At 38.9% G+C, this 21,802-nt stretch overlaps 1 protein-coding gene and 1 non-coding gene across 2 annotated transcripts in view; both read left to right on the top strand.

Annotated features, from left to right (window-relative positions):
• The window catches only part of Cdkal1 (CDK5 regulatory subunit associated protein 1 like 1), a 571,051-nt gene that overhangs the window by 406,023 nt on the left and 143,226 nt on the right, over window positions 1–21,802 (top strand). Inside the window, 1 exon segment of the mRNA XM_037205851.1 lies at window positions 16,571–16,751. Coding sequence (XP_037061746.1) covers window positions 16,571–16,751 — 181 coding nt within the window.
• Window positions 8,551–8,623, top strand: Trnak-cuu. The gene has a single exon. It is a non-coding gene; the product is annotated as a tRNA-Lys (tRNA).

A 21,802-nucleotide genomic window follows, 5' to 3' on the forward strand; every position in this document is an offset into this window, starting at 1 on the left:
TGTCATTGGTGCTGTTGTGTAGACCCTGGGTGATTTTGGACATGATATCAAGTGTGTAAGGCTGCCTCTCCAGCAGCTACAGTGACTGGACCCTAGGGGGGTTCTGTGGAGCTGTGAAGACTGCCCCCAGCAGGCCCATATGGCTATGGAAGCTGAGCACTCATCTGAGTGAAAGGCCAACCCAACATGGCTTGGGACAGAACACACTAGAGCTTTTAAGGTAGGGATTCAGGCCAAGTGAGTATCCACGAGGTAATGTCACAAGTATGTAAACCATCACCTCCATTTGAGTGTTATATGGGACTTGCTGATGGTCACCTGCTGCCTCTGGGCCCTCTCAGATTCTCAGAATAAGCCCATGAAGAGGCACTGTTCAGTAAAGAAATTTTATTATACTGATAGAACCTGTACCTCTCAGGTCACAAAAAAGGGGGGGCTACTGTGACCTGGAGTCAGCATCCAGAGTCTTCTACATATCTCTGAACTCCTCCTTTTATTTCCAGGACCCTGTAGTGCACCTTCTTTTCCCCTCCCCCAAAATTTTGACTGAAATTTGTACATAATCCCAAGCTATGCACCATGAGCATTGACCCAGCCTTGCCCTTCCAGTCATCCCTAGAGGTAGCAATTGAGGATGAAAGGGCTCTTAGTTAACCATATACTTTTAAACGAAGTGTTCACTTGAGACAGGATACTGTCATCATCCGCAGTGCAGTAACACGCCCCCTCCCCCAAGAGAAGCCTGTCATTTACAAAGTCCTGTGAATCACTTTCCTCTTCCTGCCAGACTTACCTTCTCTGACTTTAAAATACTGAGACTGGTATTAGCTAATACAGGAGTTAGCCATTAATAGGCAAATCTATTTTGTCCGTCGCTGTGTTGAATTCACTAATTCCGCTCCTTGTCTGTTCCCCAGTTCTCCCAAGCACTTCACATAGGGTCTGTGGCTCTATAGAGCACCACCCTCCAACCTGTGAGGCTGCTGCCTAATCTAAGACTACCTGCAGCTCATGACCCATTAGGAGACAAAAGCACATGAGACTCTATAGGTGTGATGAGAAATTATGAAAATGTTACCAAAATGGTAGGCTACAGGGAAGGTTCTAGATTGAGGCCAGAAATTAACTGTGAGCATGATCACACATGAAGTTTCAGAGAGCATTATATTCACCTCCCCAATAGTGTCCCTCAAAGCACTTACAAAAGCCAGGGAGTTCCTGCCCTGATGGGAATAGCATCCCATCAGATGGTAACTGCTTGTGGCTCTGTAGACCCTGTGCTTTCTGTTGGAACTGTTGTGGTGTCTCAGCTCAACTCCTGCAGAGAAAGCTGCTATAAACAACATGTGGATGAATGGGTATTCCAGGGCTCAGTAAAACTTTATTTATAAAGCAAGCAACAGGAACAGTTCTCACTTTAGCCATAGTCTGCCAACCCTGAGCTGATCAGGATGAAGCCAATAGCAATAGCAGTTCAACTAAATGAAATAATTGCAAATCTGCTTTGATTTAGTGGACTGTTTGAATTCTGTTATACAGGTATATCTTCTTGTCTGCTTCTTTCCCTCCCCCTGCCTCCCCCCCCTCCCCATATAGTCCAGGATAGCCTTGAACTTCCTCTGTAGCCAAGGATGACCTTGATACTCCCACCTTTTACCTCCTCAGTGTTGGGACTGCAGGTGTGCACCATCACCCCCAGTTTATGTGGTACTAAATTGAATGAAATGCTTCACTCATGCTAAGCAAGTAATCTACACACTGAGTCTATGTAGCTGAAGTTTTCTCTGGTCCTGCGCAGCCCCATGGACTCCGCAACCGCTTGTAAAATAATCACTCAGATGTTTATATTAATTAAAACTGCTTTCCAATTAGCTCAGGCTAACTACTAACTAGCTCTTACATTTAAATTCAGACCATTGCTGTTAATCTATATGTCGCCATGTGTTCTGTGGCTTTACCTGTGTGCTATTACATGCTGCTCCCTGGACGGTGGGCTGGCATGTCCTGACTCAGCCTTCCTCTTCCTAGAATTCTTCTTGTCTGTTTATCCCACCTATACTTCCTACCTGGCTACTGGCCAATGAGTATTTTTATTAAACCAGTGTACAAAAGCATTATCCCACAGCAAATCTACAACCCCAGGCCTCTGGATACCAGTTTTTAATGATAATACATCCATGAGGAATATTAGTTAGCCTGATTTGTAGTTGATACTGGACTATATATTAGAAGCACTATATTATGACCTTATAAATTATTCTTCTCAATATTCAATGTTTATCTCCCTGGGATAATGCTTCCCATTAGAGACTCCTGTGATCCAGGGTTGAATTTCTAAAATTTCAGTAAGTGGTATTTTTTTCCCCTCATAGTCTAGTTTTAAAAGATTTAAGAAACTTGCCCAACTTTGTAGTTTGTACCCTGTCTTGATATTCATTTAATTGGTTCTGCTAATGTGAATGCCCTTTCAAATATGAAAAAATAAAGCAAGAGGGAAAAGTTGATTATTTCTGTAATTGGATTTTCTCTTGAATAAAATGATTTCACCTACTTTATCTCTCTGACTTGAGGGATGGAGTGGGGGCTAGTTTCCTTCCCCGTTGTAGTCAGCCTTCAAGAGAAGAAGGTATAGTGACTTCAGCGGATCAGAATGGCAGAGTGGTTCGGGCTGTAATTAATTAGTGATGCTGAACGTACTCACCCATGCTTTCCTTTCCAAATCTCAATTTCTACTGTGTGCAAAATAATTCCATCCAGGAAGAATTCTAATTACTTTAGTAATTATCGTCTTATCTCTAAATGGAATTCAGACATTTGCTGCAGTTTATGAATGTTAGGACTGTTTCATTTCCTTTTCACCTTGAATAGCAGAAAAATACACATCACCAAATCCAGCTTCATTGAACCTTATAATTCATGTTACCATAGAAACAGAAAACTCATATAAGAATCATGTTAACAATACCATAGATAGTAAATACCTTCACTCCAACCCGCCGTGTCATAAAATGATTTTAATAACAGATGTGTGAGAATCCTGTGAAATTTAATATGGCTCCTTTTAAATATTATAACAGTATTATCCTGTGTGCTTACTTTTAATTTTTGAAGCAATATATTTGGTCTTATGTAAGGTTTTGTGCTTCTTCCAAAATATTTGCTGTGCACTGTAAGTACAGCCTCGCAGGGTAGAAATCTTACTTAGCCTGGCGTTTATTTAATTTTTAGTTAACAGTGATGATCCAGCCAGCACAGCATCTCAGGATAAAATCTTACTTAGCTTGGTGTTTATTAGTTTGTAGTTAACAGTGATGATTCATTTCCCTCTTTTGGGTTCACACCAGTTTGGGACTGTAACAAGTGCCACTGACTTCTTCAGTGTCGTCAGGTGGAGCTGCCCCCAGCTCCTCCCACCCTGGCTGTTTCACGGCCCTTCCTCTCGGAGGTTCTGGAACAGTTTCTGGGTGTACTCACCACGTTTTAGTTGTAAATTCTGATCTCCCCATAGCTTCACTGTGTTCGTCAATGATTTGCCATCTTACTCCTGCCTTGTGTCATATGGATTACTTTTCTACTTAACAATAAAATTATATCGAATTTAACTAAATGACTCATTTAAATTTTTCTAGCTTATTAAAAGTTTTACTACTTTCAGTAAAAGTTAAAAGCCTGAATATTAAATTTTCTATATTTTTAATGAATAATCAAATGAAAAATATTTCAAAGAATTATTTCAAAATAAATTTCTGTAAATTTTTTCATTATATATATTAATTACATGCAGCACTAAGTTTTAGAAGGACATTTTCGTACATGTATATTTTGTACATCAAGCTTATCTCCTCCATACTAAAACTAAGACTTTAAAAAATACTTGTGGTCCTGCACTCACTCCTGTTGCCTGATGTCAACCTTGACAGTGTAAATTATTTTTTGCAAAACAAACTAATTAGGAAAAAATTCCCCTGAAGAGAGGCTAAATAGTTATCATGCCACCATCACATTTGTGTGCTTGCTTTTGTTACAGAGCCTCACTCTGTAGCCCAGGCTATCCTGGAACTCCTGGTGGAACTCCTGCCTCAGCCTCAGAAGTATTAGGACTGTGCCACACCTAACCTCTAGGAATAAAATTGTGCTCTTGCTTCTTGTATTGAGTTTTCAGGCAGGAAGGTTTCAATGTCTTTCTTTTTATGGTTAATCATTATTTGATCCTAAAACATGACTACACATATGATGTCTTCAAATTGCAGGATACGATCCCTTGTACATTCAGTGATCTGGTCAGGATTATGCTAAGAAAGGAATTCATGTTCATATTTTGAACAGAAGGTATTTAATATAGGAAACTAGTTGGACGAATGAATAGACAGACACATGCATATATATATATATATACATATATATATATGTATATATATATTCTAAACGAGTGCTGCAGTTGGAGAGAAGTTTGGATGGATGGATAGACTCTCAGAAAGATAACTATTTATCCATTTGAACAAATTTTCCAAAAACGAAAGTTTTGTGCAACAATACTATTTAGGCCAATTTATTTTTTGTCTTTTTATCTTTTAAAAGATTTATCTTATTTTATGTGTATGAGTGTTTTGTCTGCACATATATATGTGTACCATGTGTGTGCCTGGTGCCTAAGGATGACAGAAGAGGGAGTTAGATCCCCAGGAACTACAGTTACTGATGGCTATGACATATCAGATGAGTGCTGGGAACCTAGCCTGCGTCCTATACAAGAGCAACAAGTGCTCTTAACTGCTGAGCCACCACCCTAAGCTGGTTACTTAATAAACTTTGTCTTAGTTAAGATTGTTTTTAGTTTTCTACTAGTATAGAAATATTTTTATTTGTGTAATTACCTTGCACATTGCAAACATTCAGAGACTATGAAATGCTGGTGAAACCCCTTCACTAGACATTTTAAGACTCTTGTCATGCCAGAATATTATTCAGATCTAGAGTTTGAAAATTTTCTTACACTTTACTCATAAACCACTTCACCAAATTCCCAGGGTTTCCAATTTTAGTTAATATAATTTGTGGCCAAAAAAAAAAGTGAAACCACTTGTGTTAAGTAAGGTTTCCTTCAGTGGCATTTATACTCCAGTCCTATCCTTGCATCATTTCCTAGCTCTTACCTAGGGCACCAGCTGACAAGAACCATAAACTGAACCACTCTGTGGAAGTGGTAGAATGCAGAGTTGGTGCGGGTGTGATCCCTGCCTTAGTCTCATGGAGAATAGAAGCGCGTAGGCATCATTTATACACCTACTGTATACTAGCTGCTGTTTGAAATGCTTCACACTCATAACACCCACTAAGGGTTGTGTTGTGATCCCCATCGTGTAGAAGATGGGGCTAAAGCTGGGATCTTTGAAATAACTTTTGGTACCAAGGCTGTTAATGAACCCAAATCTGTCTGGGTTTAAGTTCCAATTCCTTTTCTCTGACATTGTTGCTACTGTTTTGTCTCCAAGCCATCTGAATGTAGGAATAATCACATTCATTTCTGGAAGAATAATGATAATAATAAAGGCAACAATAAGGTCTAAGAAAGAATAAATGTAGCCCGGAGCCATTTAGTGTTAAATTGCCTCTGTGTTCATTGTGAGTAGTGGAAAGGGCACTGAGAGGGCTGGAAGATTGAGGTTTAAATTCTGATTGCACCAGCAATAGCCTGGTGACCTTTGGCGAATCTCTTAACCTCTAGACAGAGCATAGTTATCTTTGCTCTAAAATACTACTGCAAAATACAAGCAGGTTTTAATGTTGCAGTAAATTAGTGGAGAAAACTATTATTAATAATAAGTTTTGTTCCCAGTGAACTTCTGATCCACCAAAGCTTCTAGCACAGTCATGCAATAAACACATGTGGACACAGGTCAGAGGGAAGATAGCCTTCGGGAGTGATTAAAAACTTCAGACTAGGACCCTCATTTAATATATCCTAATTGTGTAACTGTCTGTAATTCACCTCTCTGAATCTTATTCCACTAAGGACATTTCCCATTTGTCCTGGAGACTTACAAGAAGCTGTCTTAAGCAAACTATAAATTGTTAGCACATTGTCTGGCACTAGGTGTTTATATTTCTGTGACAAGGTTGCAGTGAGGTGGGGTGACACATTCAGTCGCCGTTCGGCAGGTGCCCTTCTGAGCACCGCATCCACTCAAGTAAACTTACCACTGAATGCTATTGGGGAAAATTATAAAGGCCACTCCACGTAGTTAAAAGGAAGATTTATTTAGTGGATGCCTTACAAATGAAGGAATAGATAGGTTGCGGGGGTCTGGGGAAGGTGTATCGCAATCCAGCAGTGTTCTCAGGAGCTCTACACAGTCAACCTCCACCGTCCAGGGTCCAGGCACAGAGAGCGCACACAGAGAGAGCGCTGGCCCATCCAACTCTCGGGTTTCCAGTGCCTCCCCTCGCCCCGCCTCATAGGCGTGACAGTTGCCAGAGTCTCAATGGGGGTTGGAACTTCCAGATCCAAGCTGGAATGGCTACCCACTACATCTCCCCCTTTTTGTCTAAATAAGAAGGTTCTAAACTAATACAAGACTATATACAAAGGAATGGTTATCAAATATTGTCCAGAAATAATGAGGGATAATGACCTAGATAAGATGTAACTACAACCAATGCAAACAATATCAAGCAAGAAACACATACTAAAATCCAGAGAAGTATAGAGCATAGGGAAACGGCATGTTATAAAGATCATTCAAAAGTGTTCTATCCTAAAGAACCTGAATCTAATACTTAATATGTTCTATCTAAGATATTATACATACTAAGTTGTAACTATAACTGCTAGTCTTCAATCCTATCAAAGACCTGAGAAGGAACATAATGGTACCTGAGAAATGGTAGACGGATGCAAGCAACTTTCGGGAATCTTGCAAGAGTAGACCAAGACAGCTGGCAGCCTGGACAGTCACCTAATGTTTCTCAGCATTGTTGGTGCATTCAAATTGGCTACAGGCCTAGAGTATCTGACAGACCATTTTCAGAAGCAGGATTTCTGAAAGACCATCTTACCCTGTCTTGGCAGAGTACAGTGGTCGCTTTCCTTGTGTCCCGCTTGTCCAGAAAGGACAGCATTGCATTTGTACTGTCAGCCATCAAGGCAAGGGCAGTTCTTTGCCCAGTAGGCCATTTTGTGCCAAAAAGACAAACTTCCAAATGGAAATGTCTTAGAAGCCCAACATTCTCTCGGGATCAATTGGTGCAGCCAGGAGCAATTGTGTCTCACATCAACAGAATTCTAAGTTATTTAAATGCCATATTCTCTAGGTCTATGAAGTGTTTGAAGATTACCTGCCCATCTGACCTATGTATCTGTAAATCTGGATAACCTAACTAACGTAACTATAGAGATGACAGGCATAGGCGACTATAAATCTATAAATCTTATCTACCGAAATAACCTAAGGACTAAGGCTTCACGTAAATAAGGTAAACAGTCTATAAGCAAATGTATGGTGAAGAATGATGACTTCAAAATTGTGACAATACACAAGATATTTATAACAGAGGTAGGAATATATAGTGCAATATGCAATATGACAATAATCTTAAATATATATCAATATACCGAATATCCTAACAGAAGTAGAACATATATAAAGTATGACAGATATAAATTTACATTTGTATCAATATAAAAATGTTTCAAATAAGAGTAGAAATATATGTACATTATAACAAATATAGTTCTGTATTTGTATCAATATACAAATTATCTTAAACAGGAGTATAAAAATAGTTTACATTTGTATGAACATATAAGAATCTATAACAGTACAAATTACAGTGCAAATTGTCTAAGGTTGCTATTTTACTAAGTTTGTTTACTAGTATATACAATGATTTACCATCATATCTTATACCTATCCGTTCCATTTCTTCTCCCCCCCCCCTTTTTTTTTACAATACTGAGTTAATATTTTCTTCCACCCCCAACCCTATAACCGTCATCCATAACCCTGAGAATTATGAAACCTAAGGGAGAAGGGGCGTCGTTTTCTTAGAATTGCTTCCTGCCTTTTTGGGGGTGATGTTATCTCTGTTGGGTACTGTGAGAAAGCTCAGATAGTTAAATCTCAGTTAGACTAACTGTAGGTTCTGCAGCAAGTTTTAGAGTAATGGGTAAGATTGTCTGAAATTCTGGCAAGAAGTGTAGTATGATGATGATTACCATGTCATCATTCTGGATTGGGTAGAGTTGTTGTTGTTGGGGCCCCATCTTCCTTCTGGAGACTTCTGAGATTGCTATTGGAAAAACTTATTTGTTATCAAAAATGGGAGGTTTGGATTTAAAGAGGACATAGCATGTAAGAAAGGATTCTGAGAAATCAAGAGTAAGCATGGAGAGAATTAGAATTTAGAAGACAATGGTCCCTTTTTATTGGTTTCCTTTTGTCTCACACCAGAGGGCTCTTCTGATACGGGACTGAAGAATCTCTCAAACTTTTCTTTTAGCAGTATGCTTGGGTTTAGAGAAGGAGTGAGCCAATTCCATCTCCAAAGCTAGCCCGGCTAGCTCAGTCGGTAGAGCATGAGACTCTTAATCTCAGGGTCGTGGGTTCGTGCCCCACGTTGGGCGCCGGTATTGGGGAAAATTATAAAGGCCACTCCACGTAGTTAAAAGAAAGATTTACTTAGTGGATGCCTTACAAATGAAGGAATAGATAGGTTGCGGGGGTCTGGGGAAGGTGTATCGCAATCCAGCAGTGTTCTCAGGAGCTCTACACAGTCAACCTCCACCGTCCAGGGTCCAGGCACAGAGAGCGCACACAGAGAGAGCGCTGGCCCATCCAACTCTCGGGTTTCCAGTGCCTCCCCTCGCCCCGCCTCATAGGCGTGACTGTTGCCAGAGTCTCAATGGGGGTTGGAACTTCCAGATCCAAGCTGGAATGGCTACCCACTACAGAATGCTTTTAGTAGGAACAGGCAAGGCAAAGTCACTTCACCGGCCTGCAGTCATGCTAGCATGTCCAACTGTGGGAAAAAAACACGCTCCTTCCAGATGCACAGGCCAGACGACTGGGAATAAATGCCCAAGCAACACTGGTTTCGGCCTCAGTCACCTTGGGCTTCTTTGTAGATGAATTTCTAAGCAGTCTTATTAAATACGAAACACAGATCCAAATACAGGGATGAAGGCCATAGAGCTCAGGAAAATAGTGAGAGTCACCAGCTAACCTTACTCACCACGCGGCCGTAGATTCCCCCGAGAGAACCAGCTTCGTCCTGTATACCTATGCCTTTATTGCCTTGCCGTTCTGCTTTCTCATTGGCCCTTAGCCCAGTGACAATTCCTTGTCACTGCCTATCTGTACAGACCTCCAGGTCTCTATGGTTGGTACTGGGATTAAAGGCATGTGTCACCAAGGTTGGCTGTGCCCTTGAACAAACAGATTCTGCCTGCCATGTGATCGAATTAAGGGCATGTGCTACCACTGCCTGACTTTTGTTTATGGCTGGCTATCTATTTCCTCTGATCTCCAGGTAAACTTTATTTATTAACATACAAATAAAATATCACCACACTTCTTGGTGCTTTTTTTTTCTTTAGCCCACGTGATGTAAGGTTTTTTTTAAGGATTTATTTATTTATTGAATTTATTGTTTATTTGTGTACATGTGATAGTGGACAGTTCTCTTTCCACAATATGGAATTGCCATATTTGTTCATGCCCTCAACAGCTAGTAAACACTTAGACTGTTTCTAATTTGGGCCTATTATGGAGAGTAATAGAAAATCCACTCTTGATAATCCACTTGTTTGATATCCATTCCTCCTAGATAGATAACTTGTAATATAGTTACTGGGTTACCATACATGTTTTGCCTAACTACTTAAGAGCTTGCCAACCTGTTTTCCAAATGACCACATCATGTTAAACTCCAGCCTATAATAGGTACGGGTTCCGTTTTATTTTGGGCACCTACATCTGGTCTTGTCTTTTTTTAAGTTCCAGCCACACTACTGGATTTGTGGTTTGAACTTGAATTCCTAGAGCAAGTCGTCCCACACTTAATAGCTAGTTTCTTCTCTAGCCAAGTGTTGATTCAACTCCTCCTGCCCTTTGTTTTGTCTTTTCATTAGTAGGCTAGAAGAGTTTGAAATGGTTTGGGGGACAAGAGTTATTTCTAAGACACGTGGTTCAGAAGTACGTTCTCCTAATCTGTGGCTTATCTCTTCATTTATTTATTTATAAAGGTTTATTTTCTGTGTGTGTGTACAGTGTGTACAGTGTGCACCCAGTCGACATGAAACTAGAAAGGCTCATGAGAGAAGCTGGAATCTTAAGTACGGTAGAGAGAATGATGGACAAAATGTAAACGGAAATTACAGCGGGGCTGACTGGGGAAGAAACCAAACAGGGGTGGGGGGGGAAATTAACCAGAACCAAGTGGCTGGGCACACATGGTAAGGCGTCCTGATGGAACCCAGTACTTCATATGCTGACTGGAAATTTGCATGTGTAGTTTTGAAATTACTGATATTTCTTTTATTTCTTGGTGTCTCTTTTGGGTTGTTGATTATTAATACACAAAAGTACAACTGATGTTCCCAGCTTGCTCCTGGAGCTTGCAATCTTTCTTAGACCTCCATAGCCTTATAGACTAATTAGATTTCTTGGTATTTTCTATGTAACTTCTTATCTGCAGAAGAGTTAGCTCACTTCCTCCTTTACAACAAGCATACCTTTAATTTCTCTTGCTTGTCCTTCTTTACCAACCAGGCTTCCTTAATATGTTGACTTCTTTAGAAGTCGGAATAGGAATCCGTGACTTGCGTTATTAATTTTAGTGGAAAAATATTCAGTGTTTGGAAAGTATATAATTTTTTGTGAGTATTTGATTTGCCGACTAAGTTTTCTGCATCTCCTAACACCACCACGAGGGGTTTCTTTGATCTTTTATTCCTTGAGGGTGGTTTATTGTGTTAATTGATAATTGCATTTCAGACCACTCTTGCATTAAAATGTGGATGTATAATTATTCCCATATGTTGTTGGGTTCAGTTTGCTAATGTTTTTATTAAGAAAATGTCATCTTTGTGTTGACAAGAGATCTTAGTATAAAATTTATTTGTAATCATTTTCTCTGATTTTATAATATGCTAGACTCTAAATCCCCCACTTTTTTTAGTTTGCTATAATAATTTCTATATCACTAATCTTATTTTTTTCTTACATGTTTAGTAGAATCTGCCATGAAGCCATCTGAACCTAGGTTGTATTGTTTTGTGCTGTTTTGTCTTGACGTCAAGATATTAAATTTAGAGTTTAATTTTGTAATAGGTAGAAGTATATTTGGATTTTCTGTTTCTTCTGAGGTCCATCTTTATAATTTCAAGAGTCCTTTGAAGAACCCTCTAGTTTGATGGAAGTTGCCAACACTCCCTAAGTGCACTCTCGTGTCACTTGAATGTCGGCAGTAGCACTTGTGGCGCAGTCCCTCTGTCCCTGAAGCTGACCGCTGTGTCTCCTTTCTTCTCAGCCTAGATAGGACTTGAGTCATGTGAGATGTTTTCCAGATGTGTCTTCTACTCCATTGATTTTTTTTCCCTATTGTTTTCTACTCTGTTGTTTTCTCCTCACACTTTTTTAAATTTCCTCTCCATTTTAATTTGAGTTTGGTTTCTTCTCCTTTTGGTTTTGTGAAAAGAATACTAAGAATATAGATTTTTTATCTTCCAGTCATTAAACCTTAAAATTCCCAAGGACTACTCTCACTGTACATCGTATCTATAGACAGTCTTTGTTTTCATTTGTTTGGTTCAAGATCTTTATCTCCTCTTCCTACTTTCAGTTTACTGTCCCAGCAGCTTTGCACAATTCTCTTGAAATAAATCACAACAGTAGTAAAACTTGTTCATTTAACTGTGGGTTTGTGCCTTCTACAGTCTTTTCTCAACTCCTCTCTCTTTCTATTGAGATAAACAACAGTGTGTGTATCTGATTCTTCACATGTCTACAGATTTGAAGCTGAGACTTTGTTAATTTAAGAAATGAAATAGGTGGACATGGTGTTGTATGCCTGTAAAACCAACACTTGAGAGGTTGAAGCAAGAGCATCCTGGGAGTTGGAAACCTGCCTAGGCTTAACCATTCTGGGTAACAGAATGGAATCTTCTCTCAGTCAACAACAGTGAAAGAATGAAATAGGATCACTCCTTTTCACATCCTTAGCCACAAAACATGTAATTGGAAATGAACATCTGAAGATGGCTTAAAGTATGCATTTTAAGTAGTATTTCAAACGTTCAGAGCCAGGTGTCATGATATGTACCCACAATCCCATTACTAGGAAAAGAGAAGAGGACTAGAGGAATTTAAGGCCAGCCTTGGCTAATTGGCTGTTTTTGAGAACAGCTTAAGTTTTATATGAAATTCTTCTTAAGAAATCAAATTGTGGAGTGTATATATGTATTTTTTGATTCAAGGCAAAATGGCTCTTGAAATGTCTTGTCCTGTGTTGTCTTTTGTACCACCAAACTGGTTTATATGGTACTAGAAATCAAACCCAGGACTTGCGTACTAGGTAAGCATTCTACTAAGTGAGCTACACCCCCAAGCCCCTTAAACCCCAACCTAGTGCTAGCAGATACTGTGTAGTCATTACAGGTTGTTATGCAAACCCAAGAGAGTCTGGTTCTCATAACAACAAGTTCCTGATAGATTTTTTATGACTGAATATAGCTGTTCTGACCAGTTAGATATGCAATAGGATTCTCCTTATGCTGTTCCCAAGTTATTTTACAAACCTGCTTTTTTTTAATTTTTTTTTATTTTTATTTATTTATTTATTTATTTATTTATTTATTTATTTATTTATTTATTTATTTATTGTGTATACAGTGTTCTGCCTGCATGTATGCCTTCATACCAGAAGAGGGCAACAGATTTCATTACAGATGGTTGTGAGCTACCATGTGGTTGCTGGGAATTGAACTCAGGACCTCTGGAAGAGCAAGCAGTCCTCATAACCACTGAGGACAGAGAAAATGATGAGTCATTTTTCCCTGTTATTCTACCTCATTGAATATTTTTATTTTGTTTCAGAATTACTTCCTAAAACTACTAAGAAAACATAAATATTAAAAGGTTTTAAAATTCACGAACATACTAGTAGTGATTGCATACATTTTTCTTACTACATTAAATTTGTGAAAATGTAGTAAGTAAAAAATTAGAATTTTGAAAATTCAGTGTATCAAAGACAGTGTTTGCCTGGAATTAACATTTAAATATTTGTAATAATATTCTGTTTTACACCCTCATCATTTCCTCTTACTTAAATCACAAGATACAAAATTAGAATCAAACTTTTTTGATTTTTGCATACTGGGAATTATTTGCCAGGGAAATTAACAATGTAAATGAGATTTTAGTTGGCTTACCTAAGGAATCAAATTATTTTCAAGAATATAAGTGGAAACATTTGCATATTTTAAATTAATGTATAGATGAGCCTTGTCTGATATTAAGGTATAGACTCTACTTTTATGATATAATCAACTTATACTCTTATAAACTTTTAAACAATTACACAAGTTCCTACTTGTAAATATTTTCATGCCATCAATTCATAGTATTCTGTCTCCTGTGTTACCAGACCAGCTTTTGAATTGGTTGTTTAGTTACATTCACATTTGAGCGTCCCAGTTTATTGTAGTTCCTTTAAAGGTTGGTCATAACCCACCCCCACCCCCACCACCAAGGAAGCCAAAGTAAGCAGGTGCTGGCCAGTGCAGAGGACAACTGATGGATAGAGAAGGATGGCCGTGATCAGAAAGGGACTTTCCTTTGGGAATACCCCACAGCTATTGCCAGATTCATTCTGATTCAGAAATTAGGACAATGACCAATTGTCTTCATTTTTTGCCACATTTCACAGGCAAGGTATTTTCTATTTCCTGGGGGAGATGGACTTTGTCATCTGTTATCTTTTGCCTCTAATTTTAGCTGTGGATTTCTTTTGATCATGAAGAGTTTGAAGGCAAGTGTAAAACTAGCTAGTTGAAAGTGATTCATAGACTTCTTTCTGTCTGTGTACTTAGTCTGGAAAAATACTTTTCTGTGGTTTTTCAAGTGTGATTTTGATTGTAAAGAAGGAAGAAATGAGTTTGTCACAATAGACCATTTCCTTTGTTCTGTAAGAAATTATACCCCATATTTGGCATCACATAGAAAAATCCTTGGAATTGCTTCACAAGTTATAATCCATCTAAATTAATGACGGTGTGAGGCAAAGTAGAAATGGGGAGAGGGTACTTTTACAGTGAGCGGGCCGTGGATCCTCCACACGGGGGTTGGTTTTCATGACTCTGTGTGTTAGTTAGGATCACGCATGCCAGGCTGCCCAAGCCTCCTTCTCTCTGTGCTGCCTATAGTTGTTCTCATCTGTGAAGAGCCATGTGTGACAGGAAAGTAGGTGAAGTATGATATGGGACATGCGCCCTAATGAGTGTGCAGTGCTATCAGTAGCTGTTGTATCATTCTGTTCCCATTACACTGTGGAAGTTTTGGAGAACTTTGTAGCCAACCTCATAGAAACCATAAGGCTGTGGAGAAAAATGGCACCACCTTCAGCATTGGAACCTACTGAAAGCAAAGGCAGTTTGCTGTATATTCACCCTACAATGAAAAGTCTACAGGAGCTGGGGAGATGGCTCAGCAGTTAGGAGCACTGGCTGCTCTTGCAGAAGACTCAGGTTCAATTCCCAGAACCCACATGGTGGCTGATGATTGTCTGTTCTAGGATGATCTGATACCTATTCTGACCTCTGTGGGCACCAGGCTTGTGGTATACAGATATACCTGAAGAGAAAACACTCCTTCACATAAAACAAAATAAATAATCTTTAAAAAAAAAAAAGTTTGCAGTGCTTTGTTCTTTAATACCAAAAGAACAGTGAAAATGACTATGTGCTGATGAAAATTCTCAGCCTGAAGGAAATAGGTCCAAAGGCTGTGAGCAGAGAAATTGAGACAGATTTCGATATCCTCAAGTTAGAAATGATTTTGTGTCTCTAAACAGAAACAAGGTGTCCTGTAAAGGAATACTGAAGATGGAGAAAGCTATGAGACACTGAAACATACTGAATTACTGCTTTATTTATTTTTAAATTAGAGACTGGAAAACACGCTCAAGTAAATTTTCTGGAAGATAGAACAAAGAGCACACAAGGAAAACGAGACAGAAAAAGCTAAAGATCAACTGGTAGTTTCAACATTCAAAAGAAATGAATCCCTAAGAGAAAGTGTAATATATGACATTTCTTAGAGAAATTACTAAAGAAATAATACAAGCCAATTTCATAGAGAAATTATTTAAAAAAAAAATAATGAGAGAATTAGATTCCTAGAGTGAAAGACCTTAAGTCTATAGATTGTGCCTTGTACAATTTAAAAATTTTTTTAAAAAGCCATGTTAGCATGAGATTTAAAACCTGACACCCTAAAAAGAGAAGTGATATAGCACATGAAATGGAGGATGTGTGGCTGGAGTGTGGGTCAGTCATAGAGCACTGACCTGGCTGACACAGGCCCTAGGTTTAATATTCAGCACTGAAAAAGTGTGAGTGTGCACAGGAGTGAATTTTATACCTTCACTTAGCTATCAGCGTTTTTTGAAAGGAACGATGCAAAATTCTGTTGGAAAATCCTTTTCAATTTGGAATATTATATACCACTGTTGTACCTATCAGTTGTGTGTTTAGACATCCTGAGACCTAATAACAGTGTCACCTGATACTGAGAACACACTCCAGCAGAGGGAAGTAACGGAAAATTAGCAAGACCAAGGACCGACCGAGGGAAGCAAGACTGAGGAAAGGGAGAGCAAGGAGCAACAGCTGAGGGTAACAGCCCGCTCATTGCTAGAGTAGTGAATACTCGAAGAAAGCAGCAGTGGCTTTCCAGAGCCTAGGGACATGGATGCTGAGCAGTCTAAGCCATTGAGTGTTCAGAAAGTAGGTTTGATTTTGCCATCTCCCTTCCACCCTGATGAAGCCTTGAGAAGATATCAGCTTAGGAACATAAAATGTTAAGCAAACTTTCCAAAGAGGCTGTTACTACCCTTAGGAAAATTGAAATGTTGTTGAGAAACAGCTTGGTCTCCCTGTTGTCTCCACAGTTCTTCTATGGAAGTACTATGAATACAGTGATAGGAATATAGGATTAGAGTACATTTACAGCTAGTTCATTTACCATAATGTGAAAGTCCTTAAATACTGCTTTTAAAAAACCAACAAATCCAGAAATGGCTGAGTAAGCATCTATGTTAACAGACTGAGGAGAAAACAAAACAAAAACATGTCTAAAAGCATTAAATATGGATGCCTCTGAGGATGACCAGGGCCACTATATTTCATTGTATCTCTTAGTATTTACAGCTTTTCAAAACTATTTGCAAGGGCTCTGTCAAAAAAATATATATATATTTTTTTTAAATGCCATTTAAAATGTCAAGGAAATAAAATAATTCTGGCTCATAGTCAACTTTTTTTACATTTTTGTCTGTTTTTCTTCTCCAGGGTTCCTGGAATAACAATTGCTACGGATATTATCTGTGGTTTTCCTGGAGAAACCGATCAGGATTTTCAAGAAACACTGAAACTTGTTGAAGAGTATAAATTTCCAAGCCTCTTCATCAACCAGTTCTACCCAAGACCAGGAACTCCCGCTGCAAAAGCTGAACAAGTCCCAGCTCACGTGGTAAGAGCCCATTCATAGGAGCCACCCAATACCACTGGCTTGTGGCTAACCTTTGTGTTGCAAAATATTAGGACAGTTCAAGCTGGGCGTGGTCATGGAAGAGGTAAATGACCTCATGCAATGAGAAGCAAACAATATCACATTTTCTCATGAGGAGGAAGGTTCAATTTTTAAAAACTGTTTAAACCACTATCTTTTATTTACTTGTGTGTACATTATAAATCTTTGGGTGTTTTGAGATCAGGCAACATTTAAATACATGGGCCGGGATGTGGCTCGGTGTTGGCCTAGCATACATGAGGCTATTATTTCCATCTCCAGTACTTCAGAGTAAACAAGTAAACAAAAAAAGAGATAAATATCTGAGCAAAATATGCTTCATATTTTTCTACTATATAAAAGACTATCTTATTTATTTGTTGGAAATTTTGTGGCTTTTTTTACTTGATTCCTGCACATCTATCATCTGGCTATTCTTCCATCCACCTAACATCTGTCTATCCATTTGCCTATTTTCTTTCTATTTATCCATCTATCATCTGGCTACCCATCTGTCATCTACCTACCCATCAACTTATCTATCCTAACAAATATGCATTGTATTCTCAGTGCAAATGTATAGACTGATTAATTTTCTTCTGATTGACAAAAAAAGCCAAACTTTAAGGCCACACATAATTAACTTTGCACAGAAATGAAAATAAACTAATTTATTACCTTTTCTAAATTATTTACTATTGAGATCTGACTTTTGGTGTTGGGGGTCTGTGAGTTGGCAGTGCATATGGAATGTATCACAGTCAGGTATACGACAGTTCCATCAGTAACCCAGACATCTTTTCCCCTTCTATGTTTATATACTCCTTTTATCCCTAGCTTCTAGCAGCTATTGATCTGTTTCCTGTTATAATTCAATCCATTTTTTTTCTAACTTCATCAGAAATCTTTTTACACTAAAGCATATCTACTGACCTTATTTCTGTATGTAAATATTATGTATCATTCCATAATACATATATGACCACAGTGGTCCATCTGTGTTTTCATATAGTCACTGTTGGGTGTGCAGTCAGTCAGATTAAGAAGATTCTCTGTATATGTAGGTCCCTGGCATGGTCATACAGAAATGGATCACTGTCCTCGACCTTTCCAGAGGAAACTGCTTTCCCTCATTGAACAGGAGACCTCATCAGTGTATGAATTTGGGTTTTGTTCATTTCCTTTTCATTGTTCGTGAATCCAGTATTTTACAAAGTGGCTATTCGCCATCCATTTTCTTTGCTATATAATGTTTTCTCATAAGTTATTTATCCTACTATTGGAGAGAAGTGGGCCTTTTTTCAGTTTCATAACATAAGAACTACGGTTGATATAGTCATCACCATTTTTGTTTTTATCTTTTGTTCCATTCATATGTACACTTTACTGCTGTGTCTAGTAAAAAGCATAGTTGTATTTTCATGGGACATGCAGTTGACCTGATAGGCTAGGTCAAATCACCTTCCTAAATCACCTTCCTAAATAGTTGAATAAATATATATAATAAATATACAATCCCTGTTGCCATATATAAAAAAGCTATCAGATCATCTACCTGCTAGCTCAGAGCTCTGTGCTCATGATGTTTGTGTATTACCTATGTAATGCAATCCAACTGGCTTTATCTCTCTTTGGGAATGAGTAGTGTTCAACCATCCTTTATTGTCTCTTGAGCCAGCACTCTGTGGTTTTAATGTGCAGTTCACTGAAGACGTGATGGCGAGCATCTTCTCACTTGTTCCCCTTCCTCACATATATTTCCTTGGGCAGGGCATCTGCTAAGGTCTTTTGCCCGTTTGGAACATGCTCTTTGTTTCTTATTGGAAAGTTTTTAGAATCCTTTGTGATTTGGGGTAACAATCCTTCAGATACATGTGTCTCATGAAGACTTTCTCTTTCTACCATGTCATCAATAAACTTTTTCTGGACCTGCCTGGACTGTCTACAACCTGTCTACCAGGTTGATCGCAGTCCTCGGGGGAGGCTTTGCCCTGGAGGAGGTGGGAATGGGGGCTGGGCTGGCGGAAAGAGGAGGGGGTGGGAGGGGGAGAACAGGGGAACCCGTGGCTGATATGTAGAACTGAATGGTATTGTAAAATAAAATAAAAGGAAAAAAAATACAAAAAAAAAGGAAAAAAAAAAACTTTTTCAAGTGTTTCTACCCTGACTGATAGAAGAAACAGTATAGAGTGACTTAGACAACAGAAATCCGTGCCTGCACATTTCTGAAGGCTGGAGGCAGAGTCAGACCCATGCCAACTCTGACACATGGAGGAATCTCTCCTGGCCTCTTCCTAGCTCCTAGGGTGTGCTGGCTCACTGAGGTGTCCTTGGTCTGCCATTGTGTAGCTTCAGTCTCTGCCTTCACTGTTACCAGATATCCCCGTGGGTGTCTTACGAAGACCCCCATCTCTCAGAGGCTGAAAGGTTCCTCCTATTCCTCATCTTAACTGCTTTTTATCTATAACATGATTTCTAACATTTTGAGGTGATTAGGACTTCAAAATAAATGTTTTGGGAGAAATAATCTGATGCCTCTTACATTTTAGTCATTATATTCTATACAAAAATCATGAAGTTTTAGCATCATAGAATTGAGAATCATAAATCCAGGGAATTGGACATTAACGATGAAACTTTAGAGATTTACTGTCACAGAGTAGATTTATAATATACATTGTGTCTTCTTCCACCCCCAACACTTACCAGAAATTAATAATTGTTTACCCTGCCTGTCTCAGGTAGTTTATGAAAAAGCTTATTGCAACATTCACTAAAATATAAGACTGTGGTAAATGAGCAATAAATATTTTCTCTAATTTATTCCTCATTCCCTTGCCAAGACAAATCAATAATGAAAGTGAATCTAACTTATGGTAAAGGACTAGCACATACCAGTTGCTCTCCAATAACAGCTTTCTCTTCTTTAAGAATGACTCTTGATAAGGAAGAGCCATTTTTTCATGCATTTCATCTCTTCTGTACACTCCTCACATTCCACACACCTCATAGGTGATATCAAATAGACTTCAATATACATTCTCATTTCTTCCCAAGTATTTTTATGTTCACAATAACATTAGTATAAGCAAATCTTGGTGTTTTGATGAATTGTGTTAATGCCCTGATAAATGAACTAAATTATGTATGCTTCTTAATCATGCAAATCACAGGTGGTCACAGTACTGGCAGGTCAAGTTTGCATTTTCAAAAGGCAAAGGGTAAATTCCTTGCCAGTTCTTTACTATGGCTATTAAAAAGAAACAGAATAGTTTAGAGTTTATAATGAAAATTAGGTGATATATTCTCATGAAAAACTAAACTAAAATTATTTGTTAGCTATTGCAAGGATATTTATTGGAGAAATTATTTTGGCCACTCCACATAGTTAAAAGGATATTTATTTAATGGCGTAACTCACAAATTAAGTAATGGGTAGGTCGCAGGGTCTGGGGAAGGTGTAATGCAGTCCAGCGGTGTTCTCCGGAGCTCTGCACAGTCAATCTGCACCGGTCAGCGTCCCGGCACCGAGCGAGCGCCCAGAGCAAGCGCTGGCCCATCTAGCTCTCGGGTCCCCAGGTGCCTCCCCTCGCCCCGCCTCGTAGGCATGACAGTTGCCAGAGTCTCAATGGGGGTTGGAACTTCCAGAACCAAGCTGGAATGGCTACCCACTACAGATATTTATGCAGATGATTTAATGGTGAAATTACCCAAGCCAAATGAGAATGACCTTGGAGTGGTTAATGAAAGGTCAAAGTTACATGTTTATATTCTCTACTCCATTGTGTCTTTATTCCTTGGTCCTCATCCATTTTAATTCTAGCAGTGGATTTAATTGTGGCTGAGCTTTTCAGCCCACCTGGAAAAGGTCATTTAAGTTAAAACAACAACAACAACAACAACAAAACAGTTTTGATTCTTAGCTATCACTTCTACACTTCCTTTCTAAAAATTTTAATGAAAAATAATGAAAATTTTTATTGTCTTTATTTGAATACATATGTCACCTGAAGGAATACACATTAACTAACAGGAATGGTCTTGAGGGTATTCATACTGGATTACAGTGTTGTCGTGATATTAACCCCCTGGCTTACTACTTGCCTTACATACTAGAACCAGAAAGTAAAGGTGATGTCTCTAAATATATTAGTAAAATAAAATCATGTTTCACCTACCAGAAGTTTCTAGAATTTTTGCCCTTAGCATAAAGAAGCCACAGTAGACATTTGGCCTTAGCCCCAAGGTCTGTCTGTATGTTTTAAGAGATCAGGAGGCAGTCTGGAGGGATGTCCTCTAGATAGACAGGCAACTTTACATGAAGTTTTCATGTAGGTGAGTCCATTTTTTCTGTAGGTGATGGATGCTTAGAATAAATGCAGAAGCCGGGCGGTGGTGGCGCACGCCTTTATCCCAGCACTTGGGAGGCAGAGACAGGCGGATCTCTGTGAGTTCGAGGCCAGCCTGGGCTACCAAGTGAGCTCCAGGAAAGGCGCAAAGCTACGCAGAGAAACCCTGTCTCAGAAAACCAAAAAAAAAAAAAAAAAAAAGAATAAATGCAGAATGCAAAAAGTTGTTAAATCATGTTCAGAAGCCTGTTCAGTAACTTATCATTGACTCTCTCAGATCTTATTGACTGTTGGGTCAGAACATACTGTATTTAAAAAAAAACACTCCCCTACTTCCTCCCAAACATACACATGTGTAGCTTGAGAGTTTTCCTGCCTTGCCCACAGTCAGGACAAATCTCTGCCACCCACCAGTCCCACAGCCGCTCAGACCCAACCAAGTAAACACAGACACTTATATTGCTTTCAAACTGTATGGCCGTGGCAGGCTTCTTGCTAACTGTTCCTTTACCTTAAATTAACCATTTCTTTTTATATATGTCTCGCCACATGGCTGGTGGCTTATCAGCGTCTTCACATGCTTCTTGTCATGGTGGCAGCTGCAGTGTCTCTGGTCATTGCGGCGGCTGCAGCAGCTCCCTCTGCCTTCCTGTCCCTTTTTAT

The sequence above is a fragment of the Peromyscus leucopus genome, chromosome 5 (genome assembly GCF_004664715.2).
Source record: "Peromyscus leucopus breed LL Stock chromosome 5, UCI_PerLeu_2.1, whole genome shotgun sequence".
Classification (NCBI taxonomy): Eukaryota; Metazoa; Chordata; class Mammalia; order Rodentia; family Cricetidae; genus Peromyscus; species Peromyscus leucopus.